The sequence below is a fragment of the Cavia porcellus genome, unplaced genomic scaffold, assembly GCF_034190915.1.
Source record: "Cavia porcellus strain 051 isolate PalLab524CR breed Dunkin Hartley unplaced genomic scaffold, mCavPor4.1 scaffold_13, whole genome shotgun sequence".
Classification (NCBI taxonomy): Eukaryota; Metazoa; Chordata; class Mammalia; order Rodentia; family Caviidae; genus Cavia; species Cavia porcellus.
In genome coordinates, this window is record NW_026947496.1 from 30,674,269 (window position 1) to 30,692,781 (window position 18,513).

General features: G+C 45.2%; 3 protein-coding genes across 7 annotated transcripts in view; all 3 read right to left on the bottom strand.

Moving 5' to 3' along the window:
* Positions 1-255: 255 nt before the first annotated feature.
* Positions 256-3,023, bottom strand: Acta1 (actin alpha 1, skeletal muscle). The gene is made up of 7 exons (XM_003473386.5): positions 2,869-3,023; positions 1,988-2,128; positions 1,542-1,866; positions 1,196-1,357; positions 907-1,098; positions 624-805; positions 256-549 (listed from the first exon to the last, which is right to left on the bottom strand). The coding sequence occupies exons 2-7, from the start codon at positions 2,114-2,116 to the stop codon at positions 406-408; spliced, it is 1,134 nt and encodes a 377-aa protein (XP_003473434.1). The 5' UTR covers positions 2,117-2,128; positions 2,869-3,023; the 3' UTR covers positions 256-405.
* Positions 3,024-5,746: 2,723 nt separating this feature from the next.
* The window catches only part of Nup133 (nucleoporin 133), a 59,743-nt gene continuing 46,976 nt past the window's right edge, over positions 5,747-18,513 (bottom strand). For 3 of the 5 annotated variants that reach the window (XM_003473403.5, XM_063260016.1, XM_013156473.3), the window contains 5 exons: positions 15,297-15,415; positions 14,192-14,272; positions 12,328-12,392; positions 11,096-11,184; positions 5,747-8,275 (listed from right to left, as the gene is read on the bottom strand). In XM_003473403.5, the coding sequence (XP_003473451.1) occupies positions 8,139-8,275; positions 11,096-11,184; positions 12,328-12,392; positions 14,192-14,272; positions 15,297-15,415 (491 nt within the window). In that variant the 3' untranslated portion in view covers positions 5,747-8,138. The remainder of the gene's footprint in view (positions 8,276-11,095; positions 11,185-12,327; positions 12,393-14,191; positions 14,273-15,296; positions 15,416-18,513) is intronic. The other 2 variants (XR_010051219.1, XR_010051220.1) reach the window with 2 other exon arrangements.
* Positions 13,050-13,908, bottom strand: LOC100723836 (small ribosomal subunit protein eS1-like). Its single transcript, XM_063260018.1, has one exon. The coding sequence runs from the start codon at positions 13,880-13,882 to the stop codon at positions 13,088-13,090; it is 795 nt and encodes a 264-aa protein (XP_063116088.1). The 5' UTR covers positions 13,883-13,908; the 3' UTR covers positions 13,050-13,087.

The window sequence follows — 18,513 nt, forward strand, 5'->3', positions numbered from 1 at the left end:
CCGGGTGACCACCAGGCTCCCGCCACTTTCCTGGGAGCAGGGGAGGGGAGGGAGCTGCCCTACCACTCGGAGGGTCCAACAGGGCCACCCCTGTCCCCAACACTGGGGAATGGGTTCGATCCAGAGGGGGACACCGCGGGGAGGCGGAGAGGACAACTTTTGTCTTTGAGGAGCGCACCCAAGAATGGTACCCTTTCCCCGGTCCTCTCCCTTCCCTTTCCCCCTCCCCTGTAAATAAAGACAACCAACGCTTAATGCGGTTTAAGATAATGGCTGCTTTAATGCTTCAAGTTTCCACTTCCTTCCACAGGGCTTTGTTTTAAAAATAACAAAATGAGGTAAGTCGAGTCACTGTATGTACACGGCGTCGTCGTCGTCCTGAGAAGAGCGCGCGGCCCCGCCGCCTTAGAAGCATTTGCGGTGCACGATGGAGGGCCCGGCCTCGTCGTACTCCTGCTTGGTGATCCACATCTGCTGGAAGGTGGACAGCGAGGCCAGGATGGAGCCGCCGATCCACACGGAGTACTTGCGCTCAGGGGGGGCGATGATCTGCAAGACAAACAGTCAGGTGACCCCGCCGGCCTCGCCGGCCCCGCCACCCCGACCGCCCGGCCGCTGCCCACCTTGATCTTCATGGTGCTGGGGGCCAGGGCGGTGATCTCCTTCTGCATGCGGTCAGCAATCCCAGGGTACATGGTGGTGCCCCCCGACATGACGTTGTTGGCATACAGGTCCTTCCTGATGTCGATGTCGCACTTCATGATGCTGTTGTAGGTGGTCTCATGGATCCCAGCGGACTCCATGCCTGCAGGCCGCGGGGTGTGGCAGGGGGCATCGTGAGCGGCTCAGTGGGACACCGGGCCAGGGGCCCCCCGGGGGGCGGCAGGGGCGGGGCGCGGGGCTCACCGATGAAGGAGGGCTGGAACAGCGTCTCCGGGCAGCGGAAACGCTCGTTGCCGATGGTGATCACCTGCCCATCAGGCAGCTCGTAGCTCTTCTCCAGAGAAGAGGAGGAGGCGGCAGTAGCCATCTCGTTCTCGAAGTCCAGGGCCACATAGCACAGCTTCTCCTTGATATCGCGTACAATCTCGCGTTCAGCTGCAGGGGGCAGGTGCAGGACGCAGATTCAGCAAGGGAGAGGGGAGCCCGGGTGCGCGCTCCCGCTGGACCTACCCTGGGGCAACAGGCCGCGCACCTGTGGTCACGAAGGAGTAGCCACGCTCAGTGAGGATTTTCATCAGGTAGTCAGTGAGGTCGCGGCCAGCCAGGTCCAGACGCATGATGGCATGCGGCAGGGCATAGCCCTCATAGATGGGCACGTTGTGGGTGACACCGTCGCCAGAGTCCAGCACAATACCTGCACCAGGACGGGCAGCGTGAGACTCAGGTCGGGCCTTGGGGTCAGGTACACGGTTGGAAAGCAGGGCCATCACAGAGCTGAGCTAAGAGCACAGGGCAGGACCGAAAGCAGGGCTCAAAGCTGCGACTGGGGGGCGGGCCTCCCTGCCTCAGCTTCTCTCAGCCTGGTTGTTTGCACTCACCAGTGGTACGGCCAGAGGCATAGAGGGACAGCACAGCCTGGATTGCCACGTACATGGCAGGCACGTTGAAGGTCTCAAACATGATCTGGGTCATCTTCTCACGGTTGGCCTTGGGGTTCAGGGGGGCCTCAGTCAGCAGGGTAGGGTGCTCCTCAGGGGCCACGCGCAGCTCATTGTAGAAAGTGTGGTGCCAGATCTTCTCCATGTCGTCCCAGTTGGTGATGATGCCATGCTCAATGGGGTACTTCAGGGTCAGGATACCTCTCTTGCTCTGCGCCTCGTCTCCCACGTAGGAGTCCTTCTGACCCATACCCACCATGACGCCCTGCAAGTGGACACACCAGGCACTGGTCACCACGGCTGCATGTGACATTCGCCAGCGCTATGTGGAATGGCGGGAACCTCGGGAACAAGCCTGGCTCCCTTTGCGGAGGCTACAGCCTGACCTGGTGTCGAGGGCGGCCCACGATGGAAGGGAACACAGCCCTGGGGGCGTCATCACCGGCAAAGCCGGCTTTCACCAGGCCGGAGCCATTGTCACACACAAGAGCGGTGGTCTCGTCTTCGTCACACATGGTGTCTGGTTTCTGCAAGGACAGGACCACAGAGGTGATGAAAAGCAGTCCAGCAGGTTCTTCTACCTGACTGCCACAGGCCCTCTCTTCCCGGAGACCCAGGGACACCTGCAGCTTAATCCTCTCTCATCCCTTCAGCAGAGGGGCACAAAGGATCCTCACCTAACTCGGCACTGTGCTGCTGAGGATGGAGGCACAGGGTGGAGAGACCACACTGGGAAGCCCTCCAGCTTGGCACCAAGGGAACAGTAAGTAGACTCTCCTTCACAGTGAGCCACCTGCTCACCATTAGTCTAGCATCTGTCCTCTGCCCAAGAGGCCTCATCTATCAGAGGGATTAAAACCCCCTATGTATACTTCCCTGGCCAGAGTGAGCAGAAGGAGCTGCCCGTGGAAGGGCTGTGGAATTCAGACTCAGAAAGGGCCCTTTGTCCTGTGATCCCAGAGAGGGGTGGCATTTGCTGCTCTAGACTATAGTAGGGAAGGAGCTGCTCTCTAGAAAGAGGCCACACTGAATTTCTGACACCTCACATTCTGTCTCCCTGTCCACATCCTAATTGCCAGGTGAGCCGCCCATATGGGCTGAAAATCAGTCTGGAGACATTTCCATACCCCAAGGTCTCTTCTTTAAAGGACCTGTGAGGCGGAGCAGTGCAGGGCACAGGCTTGTGGCTACCCAGCTGGGTTCTGCCCATGTCCCTGTGACCCCACTGAGGGCCTTGCCCCCAGTACTCTCCCACCTGCAACCCTACCTGGGTGGGTAGTTACACCTGCTGCTCTCTGGCTCGGCCGGTCGCCGTGGGAGGGAGACTGTCCGTTGTGGTGAGCACTTGTCCTCAGCTTAGGTTTTTATATAGCCCTTGGGCACTCCCCCCACGCCTCCCCGCAGGAATGTCGCTGCCCTTTAGAGCCATATTTGGGTGTCGGCACAAGTCCCCTCCTTCAGCTAGTTCCTGGCCTGGGCCCTGCCTGGGTCCCCTAGGCAGACCAAAGAAGGAGCGGGCTGGCCCTAGCCCAGGTAAGCTGGACCAGGCCATATATGGAGTGTCTCCCCTGTGGGCTTGCCCCTCCCAGCCGCTTGAGATGGGCTGGGGCACCCAACTCTGAGCTGCACCTGTTGCAAAGGTCTCCCCATTCCACCCATTCTGTGCACTCAGGCACTCCAATGGTACCTGACTGTGGGCCCTCCACAATCACTACAACTCTAAGGTCCTTTCCTCAGCCCCCACCTGGCATGTAGCTTCTGTGGGAACAGCTGGGCTGGGAAAGGGCAGAGGCAGTCACCCTGAACACTGGCAGGGCAGGAGAAACCTTGAACCCCATTTCTCCCACTCCATCCTAGTTCCCCAAGCCAGAGATCTGATTCAAATTGGCCCTCCCCCACCTTGGAGGCCACAGGCATCCTGAGGGCACACAGCTGTCACTGGGCAAACAACTGGTGTGCGGGTGGGGGAAAAGGCTGGGGGTTCCGCCACAGGAGGTGGAGGCGCTGGCCATCAGGGCCCCTGGGGCTGTCCCCTCAGTGCTGCAGGATGCTCAGAGGTCCTAAAGGGAGTGAGTCAGGTGTGGGGGGGTCCCTTTCCCCACGAGCAGCTGCCAGGTCAGCTGTGTTGTTAGCAGCCCCCCACCCCGCCGGCTTCATGGCACTGAGTATGTCCTGCCCTGGGACTGGCTGGGCCTACATGTGGTGGTGGCAGTGGGTGATGGGAAGGTGAAGCAGTGTCCTTATGGAGGACTGAGACCATGCACTCTCTCAGGACAGTGGCTCCTCTTGCAAACTTGTCTTTATATTTAGAGGATGATGCTGTGGGCCAGGCTGCTCTCAGTCCACCTTGGAGTCACCACCTGCCAGGGCGTGCGTAGCTTCTATTTATACCGTGGATACATGGGGATATGCCTTTCGGGCTTCTGGGGACCTGCATTTCCTTATGGTAAAATAGAGTGGGGTCAGTGGAGGCCATTCTGCTAGCACTTCTCAATTTGGGGATGGGGTAGGGGACAAGAAGCCCTAGAAGGACATCTGCCTCTGTGACATACTTGGTGACACATTTTATGGGGTGCTTGGGGATGTCATTTGTTTTTCTGATGTCTTAAGTGTTCCCAAAAATAGTCACAATTCACATTTGGTAGTGGAATTCAGCAGGGGACAGGTGTAGTTTCTGTAAGAGGAGGATACGAAGGGCACCTGACCCCACTCTGCAGCCCACACCATCCAGCTCTTCCTGAAATGACCAAAGTAGCGTCAGTGGAGTCGACGTAGTAAGCAGAAAGAGCCCAAAACTCCAGTGGTTTCATATTCAGCTTTTCAACTATGTTACACAACAAGGGACCAAGGGATGGAACTGATTCCCCTCAACACCCTACATCCTCTTCCGTCATGGGTAGTGGAAATGTTAGAGAAAAGTAAGCCAGCAAGTGCAATGTGAAATACTTACATCCGAGCTCTGCAGGAGGAAAGACAGTAGGGTCACCCACCGGACACCTGTGGGAGGCAAGCTGCTGATACTGCAGAACTCTTGGGCAGTGCATTCCCCTGCTCTTTGAGGTCTGAGTTAAGTTTATTAGACTCAACCCCCCTAAAAGCTATGAACCAAGTGCTCAAAGCTATGGAAGGCTTGCTGGAACAAGCACCGCACACAGCAGGTGGCCAGAAGTTCAGAAGTCCCTCTCTGCCACATGACAGATGTGCTGGCTTACAGTCCCTGGGGTCACCCAGGCCTCCCCACTCCCACTCTGGAGCAGGTGAAGCCCCAGCTCCAGGCATCAGTGCAGCCAGGCGTGTACTCCTGAGTGCTCGCCTCCCTTCTCTCCCTGCATCCCCTCACTCCTCATAGCTTGCTGGCTTGGCCTCTCCAGTACTTCCTACCAGTTTAAATGCGAATGTGTAAAACTCTCTGACAGGCTTTCATGTTTCAGTTAAGCCTTCTCACTATCTGCAGGTGGACAGACCAGGTACTGCTCATCCAGTGCCTGAGACTCACTGTGCTAAGGTCACACTCAGACTGCACAGCAGTCATGGGGAGCAGGGCTCACGTTGCCCTTCCTTATACTGGGGTGCCAGGGGCAGGGAAGGGGCTGCTTCCTAACTTGCATTTTCCTAATCCAGTGGTTCTGGAAGTGCAACAGATCCTTAAGGGATCTTCTCCAATGGAGAGCTGAAGAAATCTTGAAATGCAAAGTAATGGCCTCATGGGCAACTATGTCATCTGAGAAGGGACAACAGGCTAGCTGTTCCTGCCCATGGCCACCCTATGAGTGAGAGTTCAAGCGCAGCAGGGCCCATACCCACCAAATTGCTGAGTGGCCTTTGGGAAGTCAACTCTAGGTTTCAAATTCTCAGCTCGGTTACATCTGCTTCCTAAGACTGACTTGAAGCTGGGCATGGTGGCACATGCCTGAAATTATACTTCCAGCTCTCAGGGGACTGAGGCAGATGGATCAACTGCTTCAAGGCCAGCCTGGGCTACACAGTGAGTTCAAGGGCATCCTGAAGCCTGGACCTGAGGAACACTGGGTTTATAGCTGGGCCTTCTCTAGAGAAGGAGGGGCCTGCAGGGGTGAGGCTGAAAGATGGACAGGTGAACGCAGGTCACTGACACCTCACAAGTAAACAGGCAAGGCTAGGACAAGTTCTTGGAATGAGCAAGTTTATTTAAAATTATTTAAAATGGCAAAACCTCACAATGTTAAACAATCTTCATTTTAGAGGGTAAGCTATAAATTATAGTACAGCCATACAATAAAGTGTCATGCAGTCATCAAAAAACTATATCCTGAAAAATATTTAAAACATTCATTCAAAAATAAAGTAAAACACTTTTGTCAAAGAGGGCAAAAACTCGTTCTTAGGAAATTTTTAAAAACTTAAATATTTACATTTATTTGCACCACCCCACAAATCACGAATGATACAGACACATTAAATGTGACATTGACCTTTCATTAGGTTGGAAGGCAACTAGGAAAACTATTCAGAAGAGCTCCTTTGGAGGGCAATCACCGGGGATAAGGTTAACAAACTCTGAAATACAAGGAAAGAAATACAACAGTTCACAGAAGAAAAGCAGGCTACAAAATTAAAAAGTACACAGTCCAAAACATTCTACGGTATAATTCAAATAGGAACCAAAGTTATTTCCAGTGGCAGGGGGTTTAACAGTGTCTATTTTATTTCAAATGATTTAAAAAATTTTTTAAAATACCGGTTTTTCATTTTGTGATCTTCTTTTAAACACACTACTACTTCTTAGAGACTGTACTTTGGTATTTAATGAGTGGCATTTTACACATGAATTTTAACTTACTTCTCTTCAGGTATTTCCAGAACAGGTGGTAGGGCCCAGTAATTTCTGAGGTGACATCAACGTGCCTTGTGCATGGGACACAGCAGCACACAATGCCAGCGAGCTAGCCTTCCAGACCATAGCCCGTTCTTATAGACACCCCCAAACCTCTCCAGAAGGCCCAGAGTCCTGGTAAGAGGAGAAACATCTTTCAGTCTTGAAAACTTGTCTCAGCTCCACACTAGGTCAGGGCCTGTGTCCCTAAGGCTCTAGAGTCAGCACCGAGCCTCTGAGGTCAGTTCGTGGCTACTGCTGCCTTTCCTCTGCTCAGAGTCAAGAGCAACACCTTGTTGCTATCACTCAAGGCCCCAGTGGAACTCAGCTGTGCCCAAAGACACACACCTTTCAAAGGAATCTGTCACGTGTTACCAGGAGTGACTATGATTCCTTGATTTATGCAAAGTCATACCTAATTCTTTGATGAATAGACGACCGGGTGCCTCACTTTCTTCTTTGGTTAAGAGAAACAGCTCCATCAACCTATTCTTCCCAATAAGTCAAGGCCTAGGCTGCTAACTTCCTTCTCTGGTTAAAAAAACAGCTCCATAACCTATTCTTTCAAACAAGTCAAGAGCTGATCTGGAAGTCCCAGGTATGAGGGCACAAGAGGAGGGCTCAGAAGTCTGACCAATCACCAGGTTTAACTTCTGACCTTCTGCACTGTGTAAGGCAGTTAGTAATCACTGATTTGGCCAAAGTGTAAGTATGCCAGCTGCTGCCCTAATCTTTTTATTTAAGGTCAGATAACAGAGTAATGACTGGTAGGACAGTAAGTTTTGAGGGAACATTACTTTGCAGTACCCATGTAAGGATAATCTACAGTAGTTTCTAACATTACACATACTTGTGACTAGGGCCAACTGTGGTGGAACTAGAACTCAGCAAAAATTGTGAAAATACATTACACCTGAAGGGTATCCCAGGCCCAAGACACTGTAACTCACATGGTGCTGTGCAATTAACCTCAAAGACAATTACAGGAAGGTGAGAAGCCACATACATACTTTATCCACTAAAGCGCTTTGTTAGTACTATTCAGTATTTATGTAGAAAAGTTAATCAGTTATCAAAACCACAAGAATGAGCCCCACTCTGTTTTGTTTCTTCTGCCTTATAAAATGTCTGTAAATCTTTACATTTATCTTGCTAGACACACATTTCCCACTGGTCTCAAGCAAAACAGATGCTAAGTGCCTCAGACAGGTACACAATATTCAGCATCACAGCAATTTCAGAGACATCTTAGGCAATTTCATAATTTTTATTTATTTCTTTGGTTCCAAGAATTGAACTCAGGACCTCATAATTGCCAGGCAGCTGCTGTGCCACTGAGCCATACCCCTGGCCATAATTTTAAAAATGACAAAAACATTTGAGACCTAGAAGTGATTTGTGCACACCAACAGCCAGGACAAGAAGTACAGAACTTATGGGAAAAAGGGCAGCAAGTTTAAAAACAGCTGACAAAATTGAGCTAGAAAAAGGCAGAGAAAAATTCATGTAACTAAAAACCAAAGTTATAGTTACATAATTATTTAATATTAACTTCCAAGTACCAAAAAACAAAACCAACCAACCAAACAAAAAACCTCATCTGCAAACATAAAATGGTGTCAACTTCTTGTTGTTTAAGGCCTAATATTTTTAACTTTTAGAAACAATTCTATATCTACAGAAAATTACATTTGCCCCTGGACATAATACTCATAATTTGCTTTCAAAACAAACTCAAAGTATGGGTTGGACTTGAGGTTTCCCAGGTGATCAGATTGCAGCAGGTCAGTCACTTCCGGCAAGTAGTCACTGAGCTGAATGCCTGTGGATATAAACACAGGCACTTTCATTTTTGCAAAACTCCTGAGTGAATTAAAACGACTGACAATGAAGCACCTGTGCTCCTATGTAGTTTTGGTACTAGGGATCGAACTCACAAACTTGTGGTTGTAAGGCAGGTGTTGTGCCACTAAGCTGTATCCCCGGCCCTTGTGCTCTTATTCAGGATCTAACGCACGCTGCTGCTGGGAGATGCTCTCCTCTACCCCCTGCATCTTCTCTCAAGTCCAGCCAGCCTCTGCTGCAGACCCTTCCTGCTGTTCAAAAGCCATTCATGTAAAGTCTTCAGGAGGCTCTGATGATCTTCATTTTCTCCTACAGCTTAAGATCCTACTTTCAGTGTAAACTTAGTTTTAAACTAAGTTATTTAAAAACAAGTATTTTGAATAATTATCCTTCGATCTAGTAAGAATTTAGAAGAAATGCTGTCTAAAGAGCTAGTGCTAGGATCTCAGCTGAAGTCAACAGGGCAGGCAGCCACCTACACAGCTGCAAAACCCAGGAACATCAAGTGAACAAATGGGCTGTTTTAAGTTGAAGTCTATGAAGTTAACAAAAGCATGCAGGATTTTCTAATTTGACAAAATTGGATGGAATTTTAAATTAGTAACATAATAATGTAACTTTACATTATCATACAGTTCTTAAAACCAAATACTAGTGCTTAAAAAAATCCCTTGAGGGGCTGGGGATTTAGCTCAGCGGCATAAGCACCTGCCTTGCAAGCAGGCAGTTGTGAGTTCGATCCCTGGTACCGATAAAAAACGAAAAAGACAAAAAAAAAAAAAAAAAAAAAAAATAAGAAAAGGAAAAATCCCTTGAAGGGCTGGGGATTTAGCTCAGTGGCATTAGCACCTGCCTTGTAAGCAGGCAGTCGTGAGTTCAATCCCCGGTACTGATAAAAAGGAAAAAGACAAAAAAAAAAAAAAAAAAAAAAAAAAAATCCCTTGAAGTGTCTAGGGCATTTTTGTATTTGTTATATAATAAAAACTTAGGTTAATAAATGTTATAGGGCTAAATTTGAATCATTTGTACATCACTTATTACAATGAACATGATTTAAGACTTTTTCTCTATAAAATTGTGTTACATTTGTAAAGATTTTATTTATTTATTTATTTATTTAGACAGAATCTCTCTATGTACTCCAGGCTGATTTAAGACTTTTTCTCTATAAAATTGTGTTACATTTGTAAAGATTTTATTTATTTATTTATTTATTTAGACAGAATCTCTCTATGTACTCCAGGCTGGCCTTTACATAGCCAAGGCTGGTCTCTAACTCAAGGTGATACTTCTGCCTCAGCCTCCTGAATGCTGGGATTATTGGCATGAGCTACTACACCTGGCTTAGTTTTTAAAAATAACAACTCTCTAGTAAAACTTCTTATTTGACTTTTACGGGTAATGCCTTCTGTTGAGACCTAGTATCAGATGGTTGTTTCTCTTCCCTGGAGCAGGGTGATGCTCAAAAGCCACACCATACGGCAGACAATGACAGGGAGAGAGGATGGCCACAGGGTCCTGACAAGCTTGGCCCTGACCCAAGGACCTGGTTGGTGTGCACAACACTGGGTGCCATACTCTATCCCCAGTGCTGCAGATCCAATCCAGGGAGCACTGAGCTGCACCCCTAGACTTTTTTATTTTGAGGCAGACTCTTGCTAAGAATAAACCTGGCACACACTTGTCTTCCCAGAACTCAGAAGGCTAAGGCAGAAGGAGTACAAGTTCTAGGCCAATCTGGGCTACAAAGCAGGACCTTGTCTCAAAATCAAATCTACTAAGAACAGCAAACACTGCAGCAGTGCTCAATATCAGTGCTGGGGACTTAAGCACAACTCCTGTAGAGTGGACACACTACAGGAAGCTACCTGACGGTCAGCGTCAGATGTGGACCCAATGCTTCCCAGAACCTGCCAGGCTCAGCGGCAGAGCCTCTGACAGGTGTGGAGAACACCACATCCTGTCACTTCTTCACTTGCAAATACGGAGGGATGCAAACCTTACAGATATATTTTCTCTCTTTCTGAATTTCAAGCAAATATATTTCCTCCTGCCACATCTCTTTAAATTTTTCTTTTTTTTTTTTTTTTTTTTTTTTTGTCTTTTTCCTTTTTATCGGTACCAGGGATCGAACTCAGGACTGCCTGCTTGCAAGGCAGGTGCTTATGCCACTGAGCTAAATCCCCAGCCCCAAATTTTTCATTTTTTTGACATTGAAAAGGTTTAGCTGACATTCTGACTATTTGCTTATCTTTGAAATCAGAAATATTCATTAAGCATCCTGTGAAGTACAGTGGCACCTCGGTTAACAAAGGATTTTGTTTGCAAACAATCTGGTTTGCAAAAAGAAGTGTTTCACAAAATTTTGTTTTTGTTTGTAAACTCAGCACTGGATAACAAACATGACCATGACCCCCACCCCAGCCATCTTTCTTATAAAACATAAACGGTTTTTCCAAAATTACAAAAAAAAAAAAAAATTAACTTCCTAAACCAGGTTACCTACGTACTTATTCTCTGTAAGTAAAAGTCCAGACCAACTTTGAACAAGCTTCAGCAATCAGTCAGACCTATGCTTACACTTAATCAGCTATAATGGAAACTAAACTTTGGAAAGTAGTGCCAGGAGGTCAATGTGGATAAACTCTGAAATTGTGCTTCAGTAAACAGATCTCTAATTTTGAGTATGATACTGCTTCATCTTAACCTCATCATTTGCTATCTTGACAAACATCCATTATTTTAAGATTTTTAAAATTGAAAATATTGTAATTTCTTATAGTAACAAACCACTTACCGTCTTTTAAAAGTTTCTGTAAGATTTTCACAAATATACTGCCTTTAGACTCTTCAATTGGATCTCCTTTTCCATCTGAGCTAGACCAGCTAGAAAAAAAATCACCATGAGGGAAGTGAAGTCATGGACTTAGCAGAGATAAATGACTTCTGTTTGATATTGTGGCTTTGTCTGGATTCAGATCTCTGAACAAAGGACCTCAAATGTTGGGAATACTTCAATTTCTGTACAAATGCAAACCACCCTCTGACAGCTATTCACCAACATCCCTGCCATGCTCCTGATTTTCTCAGTGTATGTAAGGCTCAACATACCTGAAAACTTTCGTACAAGAAGCCAGGGCGAGGATCACCAGTAAGGATGACCAGAACAGAATCAGCAAACCAAAGGTGCCCAGAGCAGGCACTTGAGAGAGGAATGTAGAGACCAGGCTCCCAACTCTTAACTGAGGGGGTGGCTGGGGAGACCTAGCACTTTGGTAAAAGGGGCCCTCCCTCTCACCACCTTGGGAAAGCGAACATTCAGAGGAGCTGCTCAGCCAGGGCTTGCTCCTTCCACTTTCCCTTGGGCACCCATCCCTACCCGACAGCAGTGCTAGGTTCTTTGCCACTGCATACACATAAGAAATGCTCCTCTACAGAAATGAAAGGATGGTGAGGAAAAGGCGATTCTCCAAGACTTAGAAAATGCTAGCTGGGTGTGGTGGCACACATCTGTAATCCCTACTCTGGAGGATAAGGCAGGAGGGTCACCTAGAGTTCAAGACCAGCTTGTGCTACAAAGTAAGTTCAAGGCCAGCCTGCAAGACTCTGTCTCAAAAAAAGAAAACAAAACAAAACAAACAAACAAAAACAACAATAAAAGAAGGCATTGACCATTAAAATACAATCACTTTTTGAAAAATAAAATATAGCTTTGAGTCTTGTCTGGTACAATAGGTTCAACTTCTGTGACTATAAGGACCATATAATTTCTGGATAAACAGACAATCTAATTGCTAATATAAAAAAAAACCAGCAAAAACGAAACCAATCCAGACTGATTTACTACACCAGTGGCTCTAAGTCTTTATGTTATTCTTTAATTTTGAATTGAAAATGTCAAATTACTAGTGCAACTGCTAACATGTTCATAACATGTTATTATTACACAACCAGAAGCTTGTATAACTATCTGGTGTGTGACGATATCACGGCCATTTCACATGGCACTAGATCAGCCAAGAGACTTACTTATCTCTCTGCAGAGCTCGGCAAAGGATCTCCAGTTTGAGGTCATTTATATTCACATCTTCTTCCTTCACAGCAGAACAAAACATCTTGATTAAATCTTAACTTTAAAACTGAAATACATGTTTAAAATTTATTTATGTCAACTCCTAATCTTATATAAATATTGCTTTGTTCTAATTTGTAACTAAAACATTCCCTTTCTTTAAATTGTCAGTCAGGACCGAGGATATAGCTCAGCAGCACAAGCATCTGCCTGGCAAGGAAGGAAGAGAAAAATAAACCAATCGGTATCTATGTGAATTAGGTTTTGATTTTGGTGTTCTCTAACATCCTGACTACATCAACAATTTTGAGAGGTTAAGTTTTTTTCTTGGTATCAGGGATCAAACTCATAACCTTGAGCTTGCCAGGCAGGTGCTTACACCACTGAGCTAAATTCCCAGCCCTAAGGTTAAGATTTTTAAGCAAGGCTATAAAATAAAGTCATTTTCATCAACTTCCAAGTAACTTTCAATTGCATGGTCAAGAAACAGAACAACTACTTATCCAACAGAATTCCTACTACAATGTTTTAAATTTAGAGAATCAACATTTCTTAGGTCAATGCTATGAGAGAAAAGAAAACCCTCAGGACTTTGAAGATACTCTCTGGTAGAAGAGGGCCTAGTGGTGCCTGGAATTGAACCCAAGATCTTTTTTTTTTTTTTTTTTTTTTTTGTCACAAATAGGATTTTATTTATCACTATTAAAAATCTGGATTTTAAACAGACTCTTGGACTGGTGGTTCATATCCATCAGCTCGTTCAACTTTAGCTCCAGTCTCATCTCCAGTAGCTTTTCCAGAGCTACTACCTTCACCATGAAGCTCCATGAGTTTTCCCAATTCAAACTTAGGCTTCTTCAGCATTTTTACTTTTCTGACAAAGACATCATGAAGAGGATAAATAGACTGGCAAGCCTTTTCTATGTCTTTCCCAATGCTGTCTGGAATCAGTTTATTGACCACTTCTTTCAAGTCATTTGTCTGCACCTCTCGGGTCATGATTTCCATCATCTTCTTCCGGATTTGGCGGACTTGTTGGTGCTGAGCATAAGAGGTCTTCTGTATCTGATTGTTGCGTTTTTTAGTAAAGCCAACACAGAACAAACGAAGCAAATAACCATCGGTAGTCTTGACATCAACATGAGCTTCGATCATGGTCTGCCATTTTTTGACCATGGAACACATTTTGTCACGGGTGAGATCCATGCCATGGAAGTTAGTCAGGCAGTTTTTGCCCTGAACATCTTCAGTAATTAGCTTGAATTTCCTAAAGGCAACTTCATCATTCTGCAGATCAGCAAGGCTCACTTCAAACACACGACCTTTGAGCCCATCAGACGCAATTTTGGTTCCTTGAGTTCTAGTGACTAGTGTTTTTCCAATATTTCTTATGTTGAACATAGCCAGTGCCTTCACATCATACCAGTCTTTTTTAGAAAATGGACCAACCACTTTCTTCTTGGCTCCCTTTTTGCCACCTTTCGTAAGGCGCTTGTTCTTGCCTACCGCCATGGTGCCGCTCAGAGAGCCAAAAGGGGTGAACCCAAGATCTTGCACGTTAGGCAAGCACTCTACCACTGACCCATACCCCAACCCCCACATTTTTTATTTGTGCACAGAAAAAGTTACCTGGGAATGTGTGAGGATTATTAGGAATTAGAATCTTTTGGCAGCTTTTTTAAAGGGCTGGATGCCTTCTAAGAAGATAAGAGTAACTGAACTGAAAATTAGTCTTTTTTTATGAGTACATTTTCATGACTGACTAAAAGAAGCTATTTATACATATTCAGTTACTTGAGATCATCAAGGGAGTTTACTTACCTCATCAATATATTCTAGCAAGTCCAAAGCTTTCTTAAAATCATATTCATTAGCTCTTCTATTTTCATCACAGATGTACAGCTGTGGCAAATCACAGTAAGAAAGAGAATTATTCTAATTAATAACACTAGAGAAATTTACAGAGGAGTTGTATGTCTTCTTTTTATTAAGCTGGGAGTATTTTTATAGTCAAGAACAGTATCACATTTGGGAACTACATTTCATCTATTTCCTAATAAACTCTCTTTTAAAAAATACATATTCTAAAGCAGAAATTAATTTACGTAACTTGGTGCACATACTCTTGCTCTTTTTTTTAATCAGTACCAGGGATCAAACTCATGACTGTGTGCTTGCAAGGCAGGTGCTTATGCCACTGAGCTAAATCTCCAGCCCTGGTGCACATACTTCTAAAATATCAGGAAATTTATATTCTTAGGTTCCAAAAGATAATATATAAATTTCAGCATTATTTTGCACATAATCTGAAATAAATTGCCATCCTTGAACTTTTAAATCTACTTATATGGCTTTTGAAATGCTTCCCTTGTAAATTATTTTAAAAACTGTATCCAAATAAAATCAATACTGCTTTTTCCCTTTCAGTGACACCTAAATTATGAGGTTAAACATGTTCTACCAGAAGAGGCTGCTGTGAGCACAGTTATAGAAACTCTATTACTAACAAAGGCCAATGCTTAGGTGGTTGGATTATCACAGAGCAAATTTCAGGTGGCCCTACAACCCTACTCCTGCATGTGAGATGCCTTCTGAGAGCCAGGTGAAGATGCACAAACACCAATCCTACCAGGCAACAGGGAGGGGGTACAAGTCACTGTATTCTCAGAAGAGCCTGAAGCATAGCACTCTGGGAGACACCAGACCTTCTTGGTGTACACTTCCCTTTATGCACTAGGAAAGGACAAACTATGTGGAATTCCTCAGGGCCTCCTGCGCAGTTGTACAGGGAGGGAAAGCTAACCAGCTTCATGCTCCTAGCAGTTTCCAATATATTTCCTAGGAACAAGTTCTCAGGAAGGTGGAGAGCAGAAGGGCTCCTCCAGGAGCCACACTCAGGTGGAGCAGGCAAGGATGGAACACCTACGCTGATGAGCTGCGGCGCGGTCAGCACTGGCATGGCGCTGAGGCTCAGCTCTTTCTCAGCCAGCAGCTGCTCGGGCAGGGTCTCCTGGTGCAGCAGGAAACGCTCCTGTTCCGCCATCACTAGTTCAGGGAGGAAAGGAGAATGATGTGACTTTTACTTTTGCTCTGATGCAAAATGAGGTTACAAAAAAAAATAGCCATACAGATAATCTGACCCCTTTCTAATAACCTTGGGATGTTAGCAATTATGAATTTTTCTTGACTACTGTCAAGATATACAACATTCATCTGATTCAAATCATATGAGCTATCTATCACACCGGTGGGAGCAGTGAGGAGGGGAGATGAAAGGAAAAGTGCTCAGCTGTTTCTGGAGGTGAGGCTGACATGTGAGGTCTCTCAGCCCTACTGGAGAACAGCTCATAAAGTGTACAGTACAGTCATGGGATCTCTCTCTCTCTCTCTCTCTCTCTCTCTCTCTCTCTCACACACACACACACACCACACACCCACCGCCTCCCACACACACATATACACATACACGCAGAGTAAATATGTACCCAATCTTCTACCTGGCAGGAATCTCCTTCATGGGACAAGGCTGTAGACCCACTCACTGCACTGTTCCCTGCCTCTACCCCCTGGGCTACCCCGAAAGCCTCACACACAGCAGGCACAGCAAGCAGAGTAGCTGAAGCACAGGCATGCCCACTCACAGCACACTCTCCATTTTGCAGATATTACATACAACATTTTTTGTGCATTTTCATGCCTGAAAAAGCAGACTGGGAAACTACATACACACAGCTTTGTCTTTTTCTATAGTTCACAATTAGTCACAACCAAAAAAGTTTTTATAAAAAGCCTTCTCCCCTGTGACTGGACACACAGTCTGCAGGGAATCAATGTGACCTGAAAACACTCTTCTGGGTTAAGAAGGCAAAAGCTAAGTGATGCCAGATGATGACCAGAACCCCAGTGAAATCTGGGGAAAACAAGGAATAATCAAGTCCTGGGTTAAAACAGTCACCTTTCGAGGGTCACTATGGCCTTCTCTTTCAGGTCAGCAGCTGATGGTACAGCAGAAGGAGGCTTTCCATCACCTACACCAGGAAGATTCTCAAACAAAGAAACTAATTTCAATAATAAAAGTTAAATGCTGGTACGTGTGATTTATGAGTACTAGTATATGGAAGCCATTATTCTCAGAAACATAGTGCCTTCAATTTTTTTTGTTTTATTCGAGTTGGGGTATCACTATGTAAGTCAGGATGGCTTCAAACTCACGCCTGCCTCAGCTTCCCAAGTGCTGGGATTACAGATGTGCACCACACCTGTCTATCCTCAATTTTTTTTTTTTTTAAACAAGGTCTTGCTATGCAGCTCAGGCTGGTCCTGAACTCACTATGTATTCTAGGCTGGCTAGAACTCATGACAATCCTTCTGCCTCAGCCTCCCAAATACTAGAATTATAGGCATGCACCCAGCTAGCATCAACTTTTAAGACTGCTTTTACAGGCAAAAACTAAGGCTCAGGACAATAAACAAAATATCCAAATTCACAGAACTAATAAAGTCTGAATCTTTGAAACTATATCTATCCAAATTCTTTTCCTCTTACTATATTTACTCCTATAAAGAGGGACACGGGGGAAGCAGAGCCATCTAAACAGACCTCAAAGGCTGGACTCCATGGCTAAGACATCCAACCAAATATCCATGTCTGCATATACTTCACCCCAACTACAAAGCACAGATTCTTATTTTGAACAACAACAACAACAAAAATCCCAAATCTATAAAAACTTCTAAGGAATCTGGTTTATGCTGTATGTCTACCTAGCCACATTATGGGAACATTCCGCTCCTCTGGTCTATGTCTCCCTCCTTTCCCCATCATGTCAATGCTGCAGACATCATGAGGGTTCATTCCCCAAACACTTTAGAACTTATCTCTCAAAAACACATTTATCTGCAACATGACCAAGACCATAGAACTCAACATCAAGACAGTATGATATACCATCTAAATCAAACACAGTTAAACTTTCCTGGTTGTCCTGATAATATTCATCATAGTTGCTTTGGACATTTGAAGATATGAGATCCAACCAAGAATCCCAAAAAGCATGCGTGTGTGTGTGTTCTGGCTCTTTAACTCATCTCATCCCAAATCACCTGTCTTCCACTGTCAGAAATGATCTGAGTGTTCCCTTGTGATTAGATCTGGAATCATGTAAAACACTGGCAAGAACACAGTGTAGGTGCTGTGGAACTGGGTTGAGATTGGCTCTGGTGCATTAGTTCTGTGCACTGATACTTCAAAAACATGGGCATGTCTGATTCCCTAGCCCTGAACTCCATGGTTCTAGCATCTTTTTTATATGTAAGACAGGATCTCACTAAGTTACCCAGGTTAGCCTCGAACTTGTAATCCATCTGCATTACAATTCCTGTCTCTTTTGAAGACCAGTTATTTACTGTTACTACAAAATGGCAACTCCCACTACACCTTTCCACATTTATTAATTGTCATTCTTCTGTAAAGAAAGATTTCACTGACTTTTTCTCATTCTGGTTATCACTGTGGATTCAGGGTTTTTCTTTGTAAACCATGAAATGTAGTAGACCTCAGTGGTAGAGCACTTTGCTTAGCATGTGTGAGGCCTGGAGTTTGATCCCAAGTATTGACAAAAGGAAAACAAACAAAAAACCTGTGATACAGAATCCTTTAACAACCCTTGCTCTGGTTGTTCAAATTATATCAACCTGGCCAATGGGATTCAAGACTCTTGGGTCCAAAGTCTCTATGTCTATGCTGCTTTTCTGGCCTGATAGGACTCCAAAGGCATCTATTTGATGGGCTCAGATCCTTTCAGTGGAAGTGGTAGTGAAAAACCAAACAGCACCAGGTGTACCCTCAGTGTTAGGCCAAGTGCTTTCCCTAGAAAGAGTCCGCATTTTTTAAAAAAATCAGATCTTACTGGGCATCGTGACATGTGATATAATCCCAACTAAGACAGGAGGATCAAAGTTTGAGCCCAGCCCACGTGATTTAACAAGCCCCCATCTCAAAATAAAAAATAAAAGGGGTTGGAAATGTAGTTTAGTGTGAAGGCCTTGAATCAGTCCCTCATACTAAAAACAGAAAAGAAAAAAATCAGATTTCATCCAATTGTCTCCAGTTCAAAAGCATAACAGGGTTCTCCTTTGTTTTC